At 37.2% G+C, this 21243-nt stretch overlaps 1 protein-coding gene across 2 annotated transcripts in view; it reads left to right on the forward strand.

The window, feature by feature from the left end:
• Window positions 1-21243, forward strand: part of HERC2 (HECT and RLD domain containing E3 ubiquitin protein ligase 2) — a 112155-nt gene that overhangs the window by 16072 nt on the left and 74840 nt on the right. Inside the window, exons 4-14 of one of the 2 annotated variants that reach the window (XM_069875964.1) lie at window positions 4227-4364; window positions 12676-12895; window positions 14831-14931; window positions 15725-15881; window positions 16692-16802; window positions 17105-17276; window positions 17847-18020; window positions 18630-18818; window positions 19447-19598; window positions 20394-20551; window positions 21000-21113. In XM_069875964.1, coding sequence (XP_069732065.1) covers window positions 4227-4364; window positions 12676-12895; window positions 14831-14931; window positions 15725-15881; window positions 16692-16802; window positions 17105-17276; window positions 17847-18020; window positions 18630-18818; window positions 19447-19598; window positions 20394-20551; window positions 21000-21113 — 1686 coding nt within the window. The remainder of the gene's footprint in view (window positions 1-4226; window positions 4365-12675; window positions 12896-14830; window positions 14932-15724; window positions 15882-16691; window positions 16803-17104; window positions 17277-17846; window positions 18021-18629; window positions 18819-19446; window positions 19599-20393; window positions 20552-20999; window positions 21114-21243) is intronic. The other variant, XM_069875973.1, reaches the window with a different exon arrangement.

Consider the following 21243-nt stretch of genomic DNA (forward strand, 5'->3'; position numbering starts at 1 on the left):
AAGACCTTTGTCAGCCTCGTGCTGTTGAATCCACAGACCTTGTTCAGTGCTGCACCTGCAAATAGATAATAAAGTCCAAACATCACAAGCAATTCCAGAGAGATTGGCAGAACCCGAATCTTTATGAGAACAGTATGTGGGCATTAGTTATGGGTGCTACCATCTAGATCACGTGCTTCAAACTGCAGTAGCAAGCAGAGATATAGGCTGGCTCCTGCTTTGAGCCTCCTTTCTTGTGTATGGAAGGACGTGTTAGAAGTGAGAAATTCCTCCTTTCTCTTCCTCTTTTCTGCATCCTTCAACCCAGCTATATTGGCTGTATCCAGTGGCTCAAGCGTTCAGTACTTGGCTTTAAGTTATTGTACTGTCTTTGCAGGACAGAGGGAAATCTGTAGTTACCCCGTTGGGCAGTTTGACTTGTAAGTGTAAAATGCTTTATCGCATATTCAACAGATAATTTAAAGAATGCGTTTTTAAAGGTAGATTACCAGGGAAGAAAAGAAACTTTATTTCCAGTTAGGGTTAGGAGATCAGAATTTCTGTCAGGTGGACATGTACACCTAGAAGGCTGCGTAAATGTGGTTTGCAAGTGGTTAGGCATGCATCCTTCCTTCACAACTGTCATTTGAAGCTTTTATGTATGTATTCATATATAAAAAACAGAAAAGCTATTTTACGGAGAACAAATTATGAATTTGTATTGCAACAAATATTTCCTGGGTCTGAGACTACAAAATGCTATTTTAGAATTATTTTAAAATACAACCCTTGCCTAGAGCACCCTGTGTAACTTTTTGCCTAGTGAATGGCAACATCTGTTGAGAAACTGTTGCAGGTTTTTTTTTCCTACTGAGGGATTTCTAACTATATGGGTTCATTGGGTTTTAAGAGCAGCACAAGATTGTACTACAACAGGTGGCAGAGACAACTATGCAGTGTCTGTTATTTTCGTCATTGAAGATGAAATGCGAGTTCTACCTTTTAGTTGCTTACTTTTTATCCTCCATTAAGGATTAGGCTATTGCTGTGCAAGATGGAGCATGTACAGTGATCTGCTGTGCTTCAGTTTGGAACTTACTTCAAGGTGAGGCCACACCTTGATTACTGTGTTAAATTTTGGGCCCCTTGGTACAGGAAGGATACTGAGGTGCTGGAACATGTCCAGAGGAGGACAACAAAGTTGATGAAGGGTCTGGAGCACAAGTCTTATGAGGAGCAGCTGAGGGAACTAGGGTTGTTCAGCCTGGAGAAGAATAGGCTGAGAGGTGACCTTATTGTTCTCTACAACTACCTAAAAGGATGTTGTAGCAAGATGAGTGCTGGTCTTTCCTCCCAAGGAACAAATGATAGGACAAAAGGAAACGGCCTCAGGTTGCACCAGGGTGGATTTAGATGGGATATTAGGGAAAACTTCTTTACTGAAAGAGTGGTGAAGCATTGGAACGAGCTGCCCAAGGATGTGGTGGAGTCACAAGCCCTAGAGGTGTTAAAAAAATGTGTAGATGTAGCACTTTGGGGCGTGATTTAGTGGACATGTTGGTATTGCATTGATAATTGGACTTGATCTTAGAGGTCTTTTCCAACCATAACAATTCCATGACTCTAGTTGAGGGTGGTTACATTGCTCAGTTTTGACTGGCTAAGCATTCCTACCTCAGTCTGGAGGCTTAAGGTTGTAAACTAAAATATAGTTAAGAGAAAGTTCTTTCAGAAGAATGTTACGTAGTTGATTTCCCCCATCACAATATTCATGCTTCAGTCTGAGAAAACTGAAGTTAAAATAAATTGTCACACTGGATACTGCTTTAGAGTGCATTCTTTTGAAAACTGTTGTATTCCTTGTTATTTTGGCATCTGCGGGCTTCACTCAAGATTTCTTCCTCCCTGCCCCATTTCCTGAAAAATGTTTAGGGTTCCCTTTTTAAAAACCCCTTTATGCAAAACTGAGCTTCAACAATCAATAAGTCCATGTTGCTGCTTTCAATCTAGACTGATTTTAGCTTTATTCCTTATGGTGCAAGTGATTTTTTGCGAACATGATGTAAAGTCTTTGTGTAACAATTTGATGTGGGCCTTTAATTTGATTTTTAGCTAAGCTCCTTCCCACTTCTTTTCTTATTGTTCTCCTTTTCAGTTCACACAGACAGTGGAGGAAAAACAAATCCTACTTGTGGATTTGTGCGTCAAGGTTCTTTTTATACAGTACAAAGCTTAAATTCCAGCCTGGATTGGGACCTTCTCTATTTGCTGTGAGGAGCTGGGCAAAATTACTAAGCTTGTAGCTCATTGTCATCTTTTGCCAAGGATCTGTTAAAAGTGTAGCAAGTTCTCTTACAGCTGCCTGTGAAACATGGTGTCTTGGCAAAACCCTCTTGTACTCACTAACTAAAATCCCAGATCCTGTGAAGTGCGTTTCTAGGTGGGTGAGTGAGTGGAGAAACAGTGAGATTATGATGTTACTGTGGGAATATTCTGAATTACTGGGGATAAACAGGGTCCTTAGTCACTGGTTTAAGGTTGTAATGGAATCTTTGCCTTTTACATTATTTGCTTGTGCTTTGGAATAGAAACAGGTAGATACAGTCACGCTTTGGACATGTGTTTTGGACATGCTGGTGGCTGCTGTACTATTGACTGTCCTTGGTGTTTGAGAGCAATGGTTTTGCTCTCTATGATTTCCACTCAGTAGGCGGATATCCAAATGGCTTTTTCCTGTTCTCGAGTGACTTTTGCTGTGCCTTCCTTAGCCCACAATCTCAGCTGCAGCGTGCATGCTGCAGTTATGGCTCCTTCTCTTTTTTCATATTCTCCTTAACTCTTCATCTGCCACCTCCTGAGCACTAGCTTGTGTTATAGGTTGCTTTAATTTAAACCTTGTATAATTAGGCACCTTAGGTTTATTTTGGGAGGTGCTGTTGTCTACGGCCTAACAAAATTTTAATGCAGGGAATCACAGATTCAGTTACAAACAGATTAGGTATTTGCATTTTTTCAGGGCAGCTGGAAAGAGTAGTTGAATGGTTTTGTATATTGCCGTAGGTGCATTTTGTATGTTCTGAGATAATGAGAGCCTTTGATCTCCAAGTGGGGTCACAGGGTGAGCCTGAGGCAAACTGCAGTCAAATGTGCTGTGTCTGACTGCAGCTGCAACCCTCTTGCTTATTATTGTCTTCTGAAATACAGTGGTACAAATATATATGTTTTGGAAGTGGGAGATGAGATAAGCATTAGCATTTTGTCTTTTTTTTTCCTATCTGGCTTATTTTGACTGGGAAATTTGGGAGGGCAGTCTCTGTAGACTAGATTGGCAGATAGGAATGGAGGAGCAGTCATTTTAAAGAGCCTAGTGAAAGTGGCTGAAAACAGTTTCTTCATGGATGAGTTGCAAATGCTGAACTTGAGAAATTTTGGGGGATGTTTTTAGAAAAGAAGGTCAAGGTGAGAAAAGCAGTTTTCAATGTGTCTCTTAATTGCAAGGCAGTCTTGTGCGTTGAACTGACTGAAGGAGGTATGGATGTAGAAATCTGCATCACTTATATGAATAAGGAGAGAATTCCAGCTGTCTAATTCTCTTGTATTGAGAAAATTGTGACTTTCACACAACCTTTGATTACAGTGATAAGTGAGTAATGTCTGTGTTTTGTCTTTCTGAAAGTAATCTCCAAAGGATTGCAAGTGCTATTTTGTTGCTTGGACAGAAAGTGGTGATATTTTCATTACTTGCTGGTAATTACTAAGATGCTAGGTATGTTACAGATGTATGTTACAGGTATGCTGCTGCATAATATCAGTGTAAATGCGAGTCTGTAGTTCTTGATTTTGAAATCGTGTGTTGGAAATGGAATATTAAAACAAGTAAGTACTACAGAAATGCAGATAGTTGGGAGCAAAACCTGATTTAAAACGCATCCTTTGCAATATTGTGTGTTGCAAATGCTTTGGAAGTCTATGTGGTGGCATCAATATTAAATGTTCCTCCTCCCTAGAAGGTTACAGCAGTGATTTTTGGATTCTAAGGTCACTGTCTTACGAAACGTAACGCGAGACCTAGCACCTGTGATGGTTAACATGGTGCAATACTGCTTACTCCTGCCCTCTGATCTTAATGATAGACAATATTGCTGCAAACTTGCGGGCTACGCATTTCACCTTTACATTTCTACTCTAGAACTGAAATCAAGGGAGAAGTAGCTTAACTGATATTCTTTTCCCCCTTTTTTCTTTAGATGATGTCGCTGAATGCCAGGCTGCATCAAAGAAAGAAGAGCAAAATGACAAAGAAAAGAAAGATGAAGAAGAGACTCCACTGCCCACTTACAGGGCCAAATCGATTGTTGAGAGTTGGGTGTGGGGCAAACAACCAGGTATTACAGCTGTTTTGGTCATTCTTACTGAAGCATTACGTATTCTGTATTGATCAACACTTCTGTAGCATCAGGGAGTAATTGGATCAAGTGTACTTGCTGACAGATACATCTGTTAGGTTAGTGGAATGAGTTGGGTAAGTGTTTAACTGTGATTCATGTTAAACATTTACTATAATTACTTTCAGATTTAATTAGACTCATGACTTGAAGAGTCAATTTGCACCTTTCATGCTGCTTGAAGGGATGATAAACTGACTTGGAACAAACGCAGTTATATATTGAAATGTTTCAATGTCTTCAGAATATTTCTTTTCGGTTGCAGACACAAAAGCAATGGCATAATTTCCAAAGCCTGAATTTTCTGCAGGCAATAAAGGTTTAATAGGTTATTTTTCTTTTTTATTTCATGGTCTGGTAGATAAGTTTGAGTGAACCATGGGAGGAAGGTTGAAATGGTTAGTGCAATTGACTGTCTGTGCTGATCTTTGCTGACAGTAATCTCCCCCATGATGGCAGTGGAAAAATGGTTTGTGTGTTCACATCTTCACATATGGGCTTATAAAATACTCATTCTGATATTGAAGCCAGTTGAAGTCCATGTCTGTTTATTATTGCAGAGCAGCGATTCATTGTCTAAAATTGTCCAGATTTAAAAATAGCCGATCAGAAGAAGCTTCACTTCCGTGATTTGTTTTATAGTTCTAGTGCATGATATTGCCTGATTCAGATGTTAGCATGCGTGAACTTTGGAGACATCTGCTGTGCTGCTTCTCCTTTCCCCTCACCCAGAAGCACTTAAAGATCCCTGGGAAAAGTATTGTCTCTTCAGTGCCAAAATCTGCATCTATGTAGCCTGTTTGGTAGGGAAGCTATTTGTTGCTGTTGAGCCACAAGTCAGCTGCCAGTCTGCTGTCCACTGCTCTGTGCCAGGCAGCTTGCTCCCTTTGCTTAAGGACAGGAGGACAGATGGACTTGCTGTCACTCTAGTAGGGGACAGAATTTTGCAGTGTAGGAGGAATGAAAGGAATTGCCACTACAGGAGAGGGGGGAGTGAGAATTGAATGTGTTGAAGAGATGCAAGCTGAAGGTCACACTATTTTTGTTTTTATGTTTTTGTTTAGTGTTTGTTGCTAAAGAGTAACATAAAACTGTTTTACAAAATGGTAATCTAAATTCCAGGTATCTTACCAAATTTATCCTAGCTGACCTCATTTTTGGGATAAAACCTGGCTTTTAAGCTCACCCTCCCATTATTTCTTAAAAACTGAAAAAGCAATTGCTTTAGAAAAAAAAGGAGTGTATGTGTGTTTGGAGTTTTCAGAAAGAAATAGCTTACTCTCTTGTATTTACTTTTAGTGCTATTAGACAGTATGGTTTGTTTGGCACACTTCGTCTAGAAATAACTTATGAAGGCTTTGTCTAATACATTTGTCTTCCTTGGTCTCTGCTACTATTTGTGATTGAAGTTAGCATTACCTATCTGTGACACTTAAATCCTTATAGAACACTATAAACACACTTGTTTCTTTATAGAAATGTTACAGGTGGCTTTTGTTATGATTGTAGGTAACTTTTTGTTTCATTTTTGTCAGAAATACAGTTAACAGCTACCTTTTGAGTCATCACAGTTTTTGTGGCTTCGTAATTAATTTTTGAAAAAATAGAGAATCAGTTCGATTTTGATACTTGGTATAAATTTTTCATGAAAGGAGGAAATGTTTTAAGCTTATCTTATGAAGTCATTGTAAAAATAAGATGAATCTTAGAACATATGCCCATGAAAAGCATGAAGGAACTTTTGAAAAGAATTGTTTTTTAAATATATTGTTGCTTATCAAGTTAAGAATTAAAGATGTAATTAAAAGTCTTACTATGTTTTCATTTATTCCTATTCCTTTAAAAGTAAGGTATAATTTGGAGATGTGAGCTTGGAGTTACATTACAAAAACAACCAAAGAGGCATTTAAAGTCTGTGTTTCAGGCCAGTACTGTGGGCTATTTCTGCTGAGTTTAATGATTTACAGTCTTACATTATGAAAATAGTATCTAGACGTTGGACAGTGTATATCTGTGTCTTGGAAGTGCTGTAATACAATCTTACTTTGCCAAGAAGAGTGGGGAATCATGCTATGGAACTTCAACAGGCTAATCCAGGTCAGTGGGCCTTGTGACATCTCTCCCCTGTGAGGGCTTAGAGATTTTGAAAGCACACAAAACCTCCTGTTCATAAAATGAGAAGCAATATTTCTTGTGCCCCCCAAACTCTAACCCCTTGTTTTGTTATTCTGGAACAAGTTCAGAGAAGCAAAATGCTTTCTCTAGTTGTAATTTATGCTGAGATCACTACTCTGCCAAAACAGGGTAAAGAGGTCATAAGTTTTTTTTTTGGAATGGTCATCTTATGCCAACTACTGTTAAAGTGTGTAAGACACTAATAAATACAGGAGTAAACCATCATTTGACTTTAAGGTGTATTTCCTTCTCTCTTGCATCTTGGTGTTTATCAATCTCATATTCTGCTCTTAACTGTTGTCAGTGTTGAACTATTCAGACCTCGTTTTTTACATGAATGCTTCTCTAAAATGTCTTTCCCCTGTCTGATCCCTACCACGTTGTCTATTGATTAACTAGTTCTGATTCTTCCTAAAAAATCCTGTTTTACTACTTTCATCAGTTTTCTTTTTTGAAAATACTTGCTTTTAGTGTCTTACATGATCTGGAGAGAAGTCCAGGTGTTCAGCCCTGGATATGGGGAGAAAAAGAGGAAACTCTTTGAAGCGGTTGTTCAAAAACTACAGGAAAAAAAAGAACAGTAGTTAATTTTCTTTGGCTACTTTTTCTTAGTCATGATATACTTAAGGTTCACTGTATTGAGTCAAGCCAAAGGACAGTCTAGTTCAATGTCCTGAGTGCAACAGCATAAATAGCAGTAGCCAAGTGAAATAATTGTTTCACATTTTTGATACATTGTTTGTAGCCTGTGGACTTTGAGCCAGAGGTGATGGTGTGGTGGAATGAGAGTGTGTTTTTGTTTTTTTTTTCGATTCCCCACTGCTTTTACTTTGATGAAGCACCTGTGTGCATGGCTTAACTTAACAGTCTTTAATATTTTTTATATTGTTTTTTTCCCCATTAGTTGTCTAGTCCCTTTTGAACATTCTGAACGTTTAGCATCCACAGCTGTATGTAGCAATGAGCTTTGTAACTAAAATTCTTAGTGAGTGAATATTATCTCCTCTAGTACTTGACTTGATTTTGGCTTCTGTTGATTTCACTTAATGCTCTGTTATTCTTACACTGACAGAAGCAGTGAGTGGGTGTTTCTTACTTGTCTTCCTCAACACTGGTGGGGTAGGGTTTTTTTGTGTTTTAAGAATTCTGTTATAATCACTCCCCAGTTGTATCTTTCCCGCACTGAAAATCTTATTTCATGTAACTTCTTTGCATACAGAAGCTATTCCAAACTTTAGGTGGTTTGGGATATGTATATACTACTTCAGCTGTGAGTACCTGAGGGGTTTCATGAAGTGGCAGAATGATACTTGATTTTCATTCTGTCTGTCTTGATACCCTGTTTTTCCAGCTCCTCTTGTACAGTGGAACAGTTTATTCTTGGATCTATGCTGCTGTAGTACCAAGATCCCATTCCTGAGTAGAAAGTTGTTTGGAGCCCATTTAACAGGGAACACTGGCATTTTGTTTCCCTTGCTCGACAGTATATATCTACTGTTTTATTCCTCGCTCAGTTAATCAGCTGCATGTTTTTTGCAGTTGGCTGTCATCTCTACTAATGTAGTACCAACGGATTTAATTGCCTATGTATTCGTCTCCATTTCCACACTATTTATGCATATTTGGAACAGGAGAGGAATTTACACAGGTTTCTGTGGGACTGGCTGCTGTTGTTGCTCTTAATTGTATAATGGCTATTCATTCATATCCCTTCATGTGTTCCATATGCATGTCTACTAGTGTTAATGCTTCTAATCCTTAAATTTAGTATCACTATGGAATGTTTAGAAATGTCTTTGATACACCATGTCTTTGTAGGTATAAAATCTGAGAGGTGTATTTTTTTTCCTTAGATTTAGCTGGTGCTTTCCTCCTTTTTGAAAGATTAAAACTGTAGAGCCAGCTCACTTTGGCTGTGGGTCTAGTTGAGTATTTATTTAACATCACTTGTGGTCAGGTAATTATTTCTTGAAAAAATACAAATGGCTAAACTGGTGCAACAACTACGTATATAAAAACTTACCTTTAAAAACTGTTAAATAGATTATGATTCAAATTCACTGTTATTGGTTCATATTTTGTATGATTAAGATACTAAATATTGCATACTTACAGCCAAAATTACTTTAAATTCACCTTAATTGCTGTGTGACTAGAGAATGCTACTTTCTACTTGGAATCAGCAGTAGAAGTACTACTGTTATTTTTTTTTTTGTTCTATAGGGGAAGAAGAATGGAGGAATTAGTTGTAATTCAGACATCCTTAAATTAATATGGTGTCAAAGTGGGGAATACGATTTTTGTATGTAGTCAGATCTAGTTTATACTAGTAGTGAATTTAACAGTTATGCTGGTAAATCAGTGTCATGACGTAGCACTTCAGGGGTTTCCTTAGGTATAAAGAAGAGCTTGTTTACAGGCAGTGTTGTAACTTGTTTTTCTACTATTGTTAGTATAACTGATTGTACTAAGAAATGCCCTAGAGGCAACCTTAGGGGGCAGGTTAAAATTACCCATGGGAATTCAGTGAGATACTGTCGATATACCTGTCTCTGCCAACAGAAGTCAAATCTCAGAAGTCAAATCTTTCTGTGTTTCATTTTGTGAGAAAGGAGACATGCTGAACTTCAGTCCTGTAAGGGTGATTTGTTACACAGGTAAATCTAAACTTTTACTGTGTATGAAAGTAACTAAACCAGTCATAGCATTGAAAAAAGTGTTTTTATCTTCATTTTAGTGACATTTTCTACTTTAATAATATTTCTCGATCAGTGCTTTTAAGTTTAGATTTAGAAATGCTGATAAAAGAATAGTTCAGTCAAAGGATGAAATTTTGATTGCCTCTGTTTTGCACGTTTTTTTCTCAGAAATCCTTCATTCCTGTTTTTTCTTTTACTTTCTTACCATTTGGAACAAATTTTAACTCTCCTCCTCCTCCCCCTTATCCATAACTCCAAAGTTCTTGTCCAGCTCTAAGAGTCTGTTTGGTTGCTGTTTACACTCTTAAAGGGCATGTCTGTTCATGTGAATATTTTTACACGCACAAGGCTCAGTTCTTGCTGTTTTGTACTGTGTATGAATATTTGAGCAGCAATTTAAACGTTTTGCTCTTGATATACAACTTTGAAGATTAAGCACCCAGCCACATAATGAGACACATTCTGAATGTGCATGCAGCTCTTAATTATTTCTGCTGCTGAGTACTAATAAGGTGAGGTCTGCTGATGCTCATCTTTTAAATAGGGGAGCAGGAAGCTAAAAGCTAAACACGCTTTAGGAATTATATTCTTCCTAGGTAAAAAATAATTTTGTAAGTATCTTTTCTGAAGGAAATAATGTGTATGTGATTGTGGTTTTTCTTTCTAACTTCTGAATCCACTTATTCTGTGGTGGTGGCTTGCAGGTCCATTAGGTGCATGTTAAGCCAAGCCAACTGCATCCTCTTTCAGTTCTTTGTTCACTGGAAATACTATGTAGTGGAAGGGGAAAGAGTGAGATAAAATCTAAAAACCAGTAGGAAATTAGAGCACATTAGTTCTGCTGCTGACAGGAATGTGTGTTCGTTATAACAGTGGTTTCTTGCCAGATTCTGTTGTAAATGTGTTTTGAGTTTTTAGCCCTGACTCCATGCTGTAGAATCTATATTTGCCTTTACTAAAGCTTGAAGTTCAATCAAAATCCTTCAAACTTTTTGGTTTGATATTGGTGTTTTAAAGGTCGTGAATTTGCCAGCTAGAAGCCTGTGGTTTTCCCTACAAGAGCTAATGAAATAAATGTCAAAAAACCATTTAGTGTGTTAATATTTTTATTTTTTAGCTGCTAAAATAGGAGCAAACAGGCCTTAAGACTTGCTGCCTGTCTTAGGTGCAAGTTAATGTTCTGTCTGCGTCTGAGAAAAAAACGTGTCACTTCTTACCCCTGTTCTGTCAAGTGATCTGGGCTGAACACTACTGGTATTTTTCCTCTTAATGCAGAGAACTTCTGGCAGGAGGAATTATGAAGTGAAGACATAGTTAGGTTAGTTGCTGAGGGGAGGAAAGGATGTGATAAACTTTCACAGAAGACGGTGAAACTATTACCTATGTCTTCTGCAGCCAGAAACGTATCCGATTGTAGTTGTTGGTTAAAGATTCTGCTAATGGTAGCTTGAGTGTTAAACTTGTATGCTAAGACTTCAATTCGTGTATGGTACAGATTAAGTAAATAATGTGTCTCCACCCTTCATAAAATAACTGTCAGAGCAAAGGGTTGCAGGGGATGGTTAGCATCAAGGGCTGGCATAGCGGTATATGGGTAGTTTTGCTTAAAGAGTTCCTGTAACCTTCTGAGCTGAAATTTGAATTGTTACTATTAATAAGCTATTCTCTCATTAGTCCGTTTAGTTCATCAGTAATAAGTGGTGTTCAGACTTGAGGGTCTTAGCTTCCTTCTGCCTGCTCCCCTGTTCAAAAGATGAGTATCAGCAGACCTTGCCTTATTAGTATTCAGCAGTAAAAATAATTAATAGCTGTGTAACTTGTTGATATTCAGCTGTGCTATAGAGTTCTTTAGGGAATTTTGTAGGGCTAATATTAAGGACAGTGTGGCTTTTTTGGTCAAATTTCTTGTTTGAGTCAAAGTTGGAATGTGTATAATAGCTGCTATGGCTTTTGTCTATTTTTTTAAGGTCTAGACTGCAAGGAACATTTTTTTTTTAATCTGTTCTTGAAAAAATAAGTTGTTCATCTTCATCAGGTGGAAAGATATGAATAGCCTCAGGGAAAGGAATCTAACACATTGTGAAATAGTGAAATGTGAATAGCAGTGTTGCAAGCAGGCTGGGATGATGGCTGACAAGAAAACAGAAGTGACTGTGCAGTGTGATCTGGTGGCAGAGAAAGCCACCTGAATTCTGCAAATATGCGTTGCAGAGTAGGGACAAATAATTGAAATACTTTATACCATTACAGTTGCAAAAACCTGTTATGCCTCACTAGATATAATTTTCAGCTCTAGAGACTACCATAAATGCATCTAAGTTTCTATAGCTTTGAGGTGCCTGTTCCATAAAATGTGTTGTTTTTTTTTTTTTGTTAGAGATTGTGTCTTCTTCCACGGCTGCATAAACGCAGACATGCTTTTTTCTGACCCCCTTAGTCAGGTGTCAGTTAAAACAAAGATACTTCTGTTTAGCAGTCAAGCAGCAAATGGAGTTGGCTTAGGGACTAGCACAGTAATTCAGAGCAAAGCAGACCAGAGTGGCCCAGTGATCAGGCTGTTAATACAGGGGCAGAAGGGAACCTTTGTAAGAACACAATTCCTTGGTTTTAGTCCTAGGAATTAAAGCTATGGAGAATGTGAAAATACGTAATAACCAAATTTTTATTTTGAAGTGTTGTGGCTTGCTTTTTTTTTTCTTTGTTGACACTGTACTTGCTACCATCTGTTATTAGATTGCTAGGACTTTAAGCTAGTAACTGCTTTTTCCGGTTAGTGAAGAATTAATTTTCTCATGTTGGCTCATAGAACAGCTCTTTTATTTGCTAGTAATAATTGCAAGCATCTTAAATTTCTGACATTATTTGTTTCAGAAGCTTAGCAGCTCTCGGCAGTGATCCTAGGGCTTCTGAGAGCAGTGTTAGAACTTCTGAGAAACATAATGTATATCAGTACAAAGTGAAAACTTATCATTGCGGGGACTTCAAAGGTTTTTGCATACACTTAAGAGAAGTCTGACTCTGATGATGATGTGAATTTGTTGTTGAACTTGTTTTTTTAAAATGCACAAATATTTCCTATGACATTTTAATTTCAGAAATATGAAGGTTCAGATATGTTCACATGAAATGGATTTTGATGATAACCTTTGTCAAAACACCTGTTAAGTATGATTGTGATTATGTAATACTGTGGATTAGAAATGTGCACATTAAATGTGGGAACTGGGAATTTTACTGGGTTTTGATGTTCAGAGTTTTGATCAGTTCATAGTTTTCAATTTGCCTTAATTTTTCTTAATATTATACATAATATATAGGTATACTATACATATATATAGATGAACACACGTAAAATGATATATTTCTCCAATTCTCAGATGTGAATGAGTTGAAGGAGTGCCTTCATGTACTGGTGAAGGAACAGCAAACTCTGGCCGCACAAACTGCTACAACAGCACTTTCTGCTATGAGGCTGAAGCAGAGGCTAGTTATCCTGGAACGATATTTCATTGCATTGAACAGAACAGTTCTTCAGGAGAATGTCAAAGTTAAGTGGAAAAGCAGTAATGTTCCGCTGCCTGCTGTGGATAAGAAAAGGTAACGATGCACGCGTGAACAAGTTAATACATTAGGAAGGTCATGGAAAGGTTTTCATGCAGTGTGCGAGAGCTTCATGTGATTCCTTCTGCCCTGTGAAACTTCAGCAGTAAAGAAGCTCTTCTTATTTCTTAAGATGGTTTTATATTGTGTTCCTCCTTGGCTGATGCTTTCTTAGTGTTTCTGTTCATACTGGTTTTCCACAGCTTGAGTGAGAAGTGCTGTAATAATACATTTTATTTGAAACTATTTCTGGAAAACTAACTGAACAAGAAATTGACTGATTACTTTCCATGTCTAGATAACTTATTGACCTAAAACCAGAAAAATCAGTCAGATAAGGCATTAAAGAAGCTATAAAGTAGCTGAACGAGGTTGCTGTCTGACAGAACAAGCAATTCAATTAAGGAAATGTTTATCATGATTGTTTCCAGCTTCAGAAATGGATGGAGACAGTAAGTAGGTATCATGACTAGTTATTAGGACAACCGTACCCTGGGCTGCATCAAAAATGTGGCCTGCAGATTGAGGGTGGTCATTCTGCCCCTCTACTCTGGTGAGAATTCACTTGGAGTACTATGTCCAGCTGTGGAACCCTCAGGACAGGAAGGACATGGACCTGTTGAAGCAGGTTCAGAGGAGGGCCACAAAAGTGATCAGAGGGATAGAACACCCCTCCTGTGATGAAAAGCTAAGAGAGTTGAGGTTGTTCATCCTGGAGAAGAGAGTGCTCTGGAGGGACCATATTGCAGCCTTTCAGAGCTCGAAAGAGGCTTATAAGAAAGGTGAGGACAAACTTTTTAAGAAGGTTTGTGATAGGATAAGGGGTAATGGTTTCAAACTAAAAGAAAGTGAGTTTAGATTAGGTTTAAGAAAGAAATTTTTTTTATGTTGAGGGTGGTGAAACACTGGAACAGGTTGCCCAGAGTGGTGGTGGAAGCCCCATCTCTGGAAACATCCGAGGTCAGGTTGGATGGGGCTCTGAGCAGACTGATAGAGTTGAAGATCTCCTTGCTTACTGCAGAGAGGTTGGATGGGATGACTTGAGTGTTCCTTCCAGCCCAAACTATTTTATGACTCTGATTATGGCATTGATGTTATTACAATGACATTTGTTTCTGGATAATGCTTTCTCTGAAAACTTTAAGTTCTGATTAGAAGGAGCACTGGTATATTGAAGTTATCAGACTGCAAAAAATGCTAATTTAATTTTTTTCTGTCTTGAAGTCCTAAGCTGTTCACTTTCTTTTGATGTGAGATTATAAAGAAAACAGAATTGTTGATGTCTTTCTGAGACAAAGCAGCAGGGAATCTCCTGCGTTAAATGCAAAGGAAAGCTTACATAATGTAATTGTTTGCACAAAAAGAAAAACTAACAGAAAATACAGAAGCTGCAAAGAGAGATTTCTAACATTGACACTTGAATAGAAAGCTAAGCAGTGACAAAATTGATGAAATTATCGGTAGTGGAAGTTTCATTAAAAAAAAAAAAGCTTATAAGCATAGTTTACACAGTCCAAATTAACTAGAAGTAAAACAGTCCTTAGTAATGAGCACATGAATTGTCATATGTCTGTGTATTTCGAATACACCATCGTAATTTCACTCTGAGTAGCTATAGACACCTTTGTGTTGGCAGTCAGTTATGCCAGTCTAGTTTATTTTTTTCTCTGTGAAGCTTTTTGATGTTGAGGATTGAAGTGGTTGTTCTTTGAAGAAGGTGAAGTTGAATTTTGGTTGTTCACATTTTGATGTTGATCACCTTTGTTCTCAAGAGAATTACAAGAAGTTATACAAGAAATTGTATAATCATCTGTGTGTGCATGTATCTAAATTATAAAATTGCCAACTATACAAATTATTCAAATAATAATATAGATATATCTTGTTATTATATAATTTATATTGAGACAATGCATATATGGTTTTATTTAGTCCAAGACCTGTAGGCAAAGGTGTAGAAGGACTTGCACGAGTTGGATCCCGAGCAGCACTTTCATTTGCATTTGCGTTTCTCCGTAGAGCCTGGAGGTCAGGTGGGTCTATTCTGTAACATATCGCATACTTTTTTCATTGGAAGGCAAATCATTCTTTAAAGCGTGTGTGTGTGTGTGTGTTAAGTATTTGCATAGAACTGTACATTTATAATTGTTAATTTGAATAATTGTTTTATGTTTACGCGACATTATGCCTAACAATACTTTTGCTGTTCAAAGCCATTCAAGCTGTCTATCCAAGCCAATACCAGTGCCGTGTTGTGCTGGGATGCTTTCGTGCTTCGGAAGGCAAATGTGGGTTTAATGAAAAGAACAAATTTTTAGTGCCAGGTTTCACAGAAGCTACGTTTATTCTTCAGGGTCAATCCACTGTATTACTGTATGACAGTAGCAGCTTAAAAAAGGAGTTTGGAGCAGTAGTGCGAAACGTATTTTATTTGTGTACTTGCCAGTGATAGTCAAATTGCACAGGTTGGCAGAATTGTCATCTGTGCCACCTTAATCTCCCTGTTTGTCTCAGTCTGTGCTTCTTGTTCAGATGGCAGCTGTTCGGCTCACTGTGGTCCAGCCAGACCTAGTTCTTCTCATTTCCTCGGTGGATGCATAGTGGAATGAGCTATTTTGAGTTGTCACCTTTCTGAATGTATTTATTGTAAAGCAGATACTTTTTCAGAAGTCTGGCAGTCAAAGTGTTTGTGTGAAAATTGAGAGCTTTGTACAAATTAAGTGACTTACAAGTTTGAGGTTAAAAAAAATCCACAAAACTTTGTGTAAAAAAAATGTCTAAGTTCTGTGAAGATGGAATTGTAACTAGTATTACTGTGTTTCTTAGGTGAAGATGCAGACCTGTGCAGTGAATTGTTACAGGAATCACTTGATGCACTCAGAGCTCTACCAGAGGCCTCCCTTTTTGATGAAGGGACTGTATCTTCTGTATGGTTGGAAGTGGTGGAAAGAGCTACTAAATTCCTAAGGTCTGTTGTGACTGGGTAAGTTTTTGTTTTTTGTGCATTACTGAAGCAGTTGTTAAATGGCAAACTTATATCTTTTAGCAGCTGGTGGTATAAATGTAATAGTTTGTGGAAGATGGAAACTTTGCTTTCCTCCTTCTAATTTTGTTATAAGAGCAAAAATTACATGAACTGTTGAAATGATGCTCTTTAAATATGATTTAATTCGTTTAGCTGTTTTAAGAAAAATCTGAATTTGAGTTTTCTGAATCACTGCATACACTGTAGACTTACCTGAAAAATAGTGTTTCACTAATGTAAACAGTATCCACATGAAGAGTGCTTTGGTAATGCAATATACATGTACACTTAATTTTGCCTTTCTGGTATAGTCAAATATTGCAGATCCATGTTCATATGAGGGATAATACACTCATACTGGACTTAGAACAGTCCCCTGCTTTTCGCTGGTATTTAAAGAGGCTTAAAGTTATCCTTTTACAATAGTTGCCAGAAATTAATTCTCTTTTGAATACTGGAACTACATTCTTATAGTGAGTGTCATAAAGAATATTTTAATTTCACCCATGAAAAACGTTTGTCATCTTCTTAGCATATTTAAAAGAGCTATAGGGAGATGGTGAAGCTTGGGGCAGTTTTAAAGCCTAGCTGCCACTAAAACTTTATCTTGTGTGGAGGATGTCAGTTTTTCTCGTCAGCTGCTTCTAATTTTATCTTTTTGTGTAAATTTAGTGGTTTTTGGTGTTTTGTAGATGCTTTTGGTAAGAAAATATATGTATTGTTTCCAATTATTTCTTAGTTAATTTATATTGCTTGACTTTTAAATAGAGATGTGCATGGAACTCCCAGTACCAAGGGGCCAGGAAACATTCCATTACAAGACCAGCACTTGGCACTTGCCATATTGCTAGAACTGGCAGTGCAGAGAGGTACACTAAGGTGAGAAGCATGAGTACTCTGACTTTTAATCATCACTATCTACTGGAATATGCCCGTCTTCAGTTGTCATGGGTTTGGGTTTAAGGTAATAATTATGGTTCAAAGCATATGAACGTTTTCTGTGATGCAGTGGCAATCAAAATCTTACGTTAGCTAGACTGGAAAATCCACTTTTGATATTTTGATAATTTGTTTGAAATGGAAAACTGAACTTGAAAATGTAGAAAGTGAATTGTATGGCTAAACTAAAATGATGTTTTTAGGAATACTTATTAATAGAAGATGTAAACTGCTTCTTTCAGCCAGATGTTGTCTGCTGTTATGTTGTTGCTTCAACTTTGGGATAATGGAACAAGGGAAACTGATAATGAGCGATCTGCACAGGGAACAAGTGCACCCCTTCTACCTTTGCTACAAAGATTTCAGAGCATAATATGTAATAAAGATGTGCCCAATACCGAGGAGGACATTCAGGTACTCACTCTTGGATTATTTGAGAGGGGCGTTATGTTGGTATCAAATTCAAAAATCATTGGCTAAATCATTGGCTAAATAATTGGCTAAAATCATTATAAAACTATCCGAACAAAATTTGCAGTAGTGTTTGCCATTTAAAATGTGTATATAGCACTGTTCATTGGCTTTCATAGTATGGTTAGAGGGTAAGCATTATGTTTCAGAGTTAATGCCTTTGTGGTAATTAACCTCGAGATGTGGCCAGTTAACTTTTCTGCATATTCAGATTGCTTTTATTTAGTTGAGTTTGAAGTTAATTGAACTATGACTCTTAGTGAATATTACTTAGGTTGATAAAACATAGTGTGTCAGTTCTATTATGCTTGTAACTTTCTATTCACAGTCTGACTGTATTTTCTCCATATGTGTTTGGAATTTTCCTCTACTGTAAGAAAAAGGATGTGCAGAGTTATTTTCGTTTCTCTTAAATTTGTGCTGATACTCAGCATCTAAAATACATCATGTTAACTCTATGTGTAGTGGCAAAGAAATACTTTATTCTTCTGACTGCTCTTTTTTCTTTTCTAGCTCCTGACTTACCCTCTGAGCCCAAACGAAAGTTTTCTAAGGTATCTGACTTTACCACAGGACAATGAGCTAGCGATTGATCTAAGACAAACAGCTGTAGTGATAATGGCCCATTTAGATCGTCTAGCCACCCCATGTATGCCGCCACAGTGTAGCTCTCCTACATCTCATAAGGTAACTATTTTCAACATCAAATCTAGTAAGATGTTTTTCCTAGAAGTATAACTGAGTTTCAGTTTGGAGGGAAAACAAATTCTAAGATTCTTCAGATTTCCTTTTGATTTTCACAAGATAACCTTGAGTTGCCCAAACTTTTCTTACTTTGGTATCTTTTATTACATCAGTGCTCTTTTGAGTCAGTCTTGGAGTATATTTCTGTGGTTTATGGACCATTATTTCTTACCACAACACTGTGGCTAATTTGGCCATGTTTTACACTGTTCTTTGTGTTTATCAGAGTGAATGCTCAAGACCAGACTTCATAAATGTTTGGAGTCTGATGTATTTAAAAAAAAAAAAGAAATAAAGAAAAAAGTAAATGTTAAACTTTCCAGCTTGAAAAATCTCTGAACACTTACTGTAGCAGACTAAACCTGGAGGTGATGCATGCAATTCTTTATTTTTGATATCTTATAGAAAGTAAGCTTTATTGGCTACTGGCAGTAATGACTGTCACAGATTTGAGTGTATTTGGTGTAGAAAAGTTTTTAAAAAATCTGCTATATGGATTTTATTCAGTTGCATATTTCAACACTAATACTTACAGAATTTTTTATTTTCTAGGGGTCTCTGCAAGAAGTCATTGCTTGGGGTTTAATAGGTTGGAAATATTACGCTAATGTGAGTGGTCCGATTCAATGCGAAGGTCTTGCCAATCTTGGTGTTGTGCAGGTTGCCTGTGCAGAGAAACGTTTTCTAATATTATCTAGGAATGGACGAGTTTACACACAAGCGTACAACAGCGATACTCTGGTGAGTTTCTTGACATGTTTTTAAAAATGTGTTCACTTCTGTTTTACTTTATAGCACAAGGCTGCTCCTTTAACTCTTGACAGTATCTTGGGGAAAGTAGGTGGATACATGCTGATTTTTGTGAGCTTCTATGTTGTTGAACTTTCAGGAATAGTGATTTTGCTCTCATGTATTGATTTGATTAAATGCATCTGGTTTCAGTAAATTTTGTCAGGCTAGAGGTGATGAATACAATGATTGCTTTCATTGGTATGCTGGCCTTGGTAACAGCTGTAGAAATTGGCAGATGTGAAATAGATTTTACTTTAGTGAAATAACCACACTAACTATGTGGTTTCTCAGACAAATCTGTACTGTAACCAAAGCTTTTGTCAGTAAGATTGCCTGTGAGATTAACATAAGCACCATTTTCATGCATAGTGAACACCTTTTACAGATGGGAACACAATCACCTGAATAGTAGATTTGACCTTTTTTAAAATTTTTTTCTATATACCTTTACCTCATTAATTTGAGTGCACAGTTTTGATAAAGCTTTAAGAAAACTGTACCTATTTGTTCTATATATAGGCAAATGACAGAAAATGTAAGCAATTTCTAAGTGTATTGCTTTTGTTTTGGTTCGCAGGGACCACAGCTGGTGCAGAGTCTAGCTTCCAGAAATATTGTGAAGATAGCAGCGCATTCAGATGGGCATCACTATCTTGCTTTGTCAGCAAATGGTGAAGTTTTCTCTTGGGGCTGTGGAGATGGTGGAAGACTAGGTCATGGGGATACAGTGTATGTAACAAATAATCGTAACATTTATTTGCCCCTGTTCTGAATTCATAGTCGGAGCTGTTGTATATATAAATACGGTCAGCATTTTACGTTTTTCTTTTGGTTTTGAACAGATATCGCATTCTCCCTGCGTGTTTTCTCTGCTTGTAATATTCCCAGTTCTGTATTAATGCTGCTTTCTGAACACTTGTAGCTAGAGGGATATAGTGGTTGCGCTGTTATTAGGCCGTTTATCTATGGTTTTATGAATCCAGAGCACATTTTCTCCTATGGAGTGGGGTCATTGTTTCCTGTGCAGTCATGTTGCATGTATCATTCCTTTTTTCTGCTGCGTTAAACAATAACATTACTGTCCTGCTTTTATGTACAAGCAGTCTTCTACAGGGGTGTTCTCTAGGTGGTGTACATCAATATGTTTTAGAGGTTTTGTGTGTCTTCCCCCAGTGCTGAATTCCTTGTAATGAAAGGGAGGAACTACACGAGGGTGCCATGAAAATAATTGTTTGGCTACAGTAATTAAAAGTTTTTCTTTTAAAAAAAACAAATATTTTTTTAAAAAACACTGCATTAATTTAATTGGAAATAGAAATCATAGTATTCAGGCATTCATTCAGTATGTTGTTGAACTATCTGAACTCAATTTTTGTCTTATTTATCTGTATCTTAATACTTCAGACTATTAATAAGGTTTGCAGGTAGAACTGCACCAATTGTTTTCTACCAAGTATGTCACACCTTTTATTATCTACTCATCAGATTGCCTTTTGTGAAACATTTCACCTTCTCTTTAAATAGACCCCTGGAAGAACCGAAAATGATATCTGCTTTATCTGGAAAGCAAGCTGGGAAACATATTGTTCATATTGCATGTGGAAGCACCTACAGTGCAGCCATTACTGCTGAAGGAGAACTATATACTTGGGGACGAGGAAACTATGGCAGGCTTGGTCATGGTATGTTACTTGATACCTTAAAGTTGTTAGTCAAAGAATTGTTTAGTGCTTGTCTCAAATGATCTTTTATCCAACTTACTTTAAAGCTGATTTGAGAAACGTATGTGCTTTCACATGAATTGAAATAATTATGGGACAGATCATCTCAAAACCACTAAATTTCTATGAGTTCTGTGAAAATAAGCAGTTGGATGCAGAAGAAGAATATACTGTTCTATGTTCCCTTCCTTGTAAAGCAAAGAATATCTCGTGGGTTAAATCACATATGGTTTCTTAGGTATCTAACATGGAGCTTAGTCAAGATGCTCAAATCTGAAGACAAAATCAAATCAATACCCCGCATCCACGCACAACAAAAGGCCCTAGAGCAAAAATAAAACATATTCCAACAAAAGAACCTACCCGGCCTTCTTAGTTTTGCTTCTCACAGAACTGTTTTGTTTTGAAGGTTCCAGTGAAGATCAGACCATCCCAATGCTGGTCACGGGACTGAAAGGACTCAAAGTTATTGATGTGTCCTGTGGGAGTGGCGATGCTCAGACTCTTGCAGTTACTGAAAATGGTTAGTAGCGATGTACAACTTAACACTTTTAGGAAGCTTACCTTGTCTTTCTTTCATTCTGAAGATATTTATACTGCAGATATTATGGTAATTTCTAGTGGCTTGAATTCTGTAAGAATTTGAAGCTGAA

The sequence above is a fragment of the Phaenicophaeus curvirostris genome, chromosome 1 (genome assembly GCF_032191515.1).
Source record: "Phaenicophaeus curvirostris isolate KB17595 chromosome 1, BPBGC_Pcur_1.0, whole genome shotgun sequence".
Classification (NCBI taxonomy): Eukaryota; Metazoa; Chordata; class Aves; order Cuculiformes; family Cuculidae; genus Phaenicophaeus; species Phaenicophaeus curvirostris.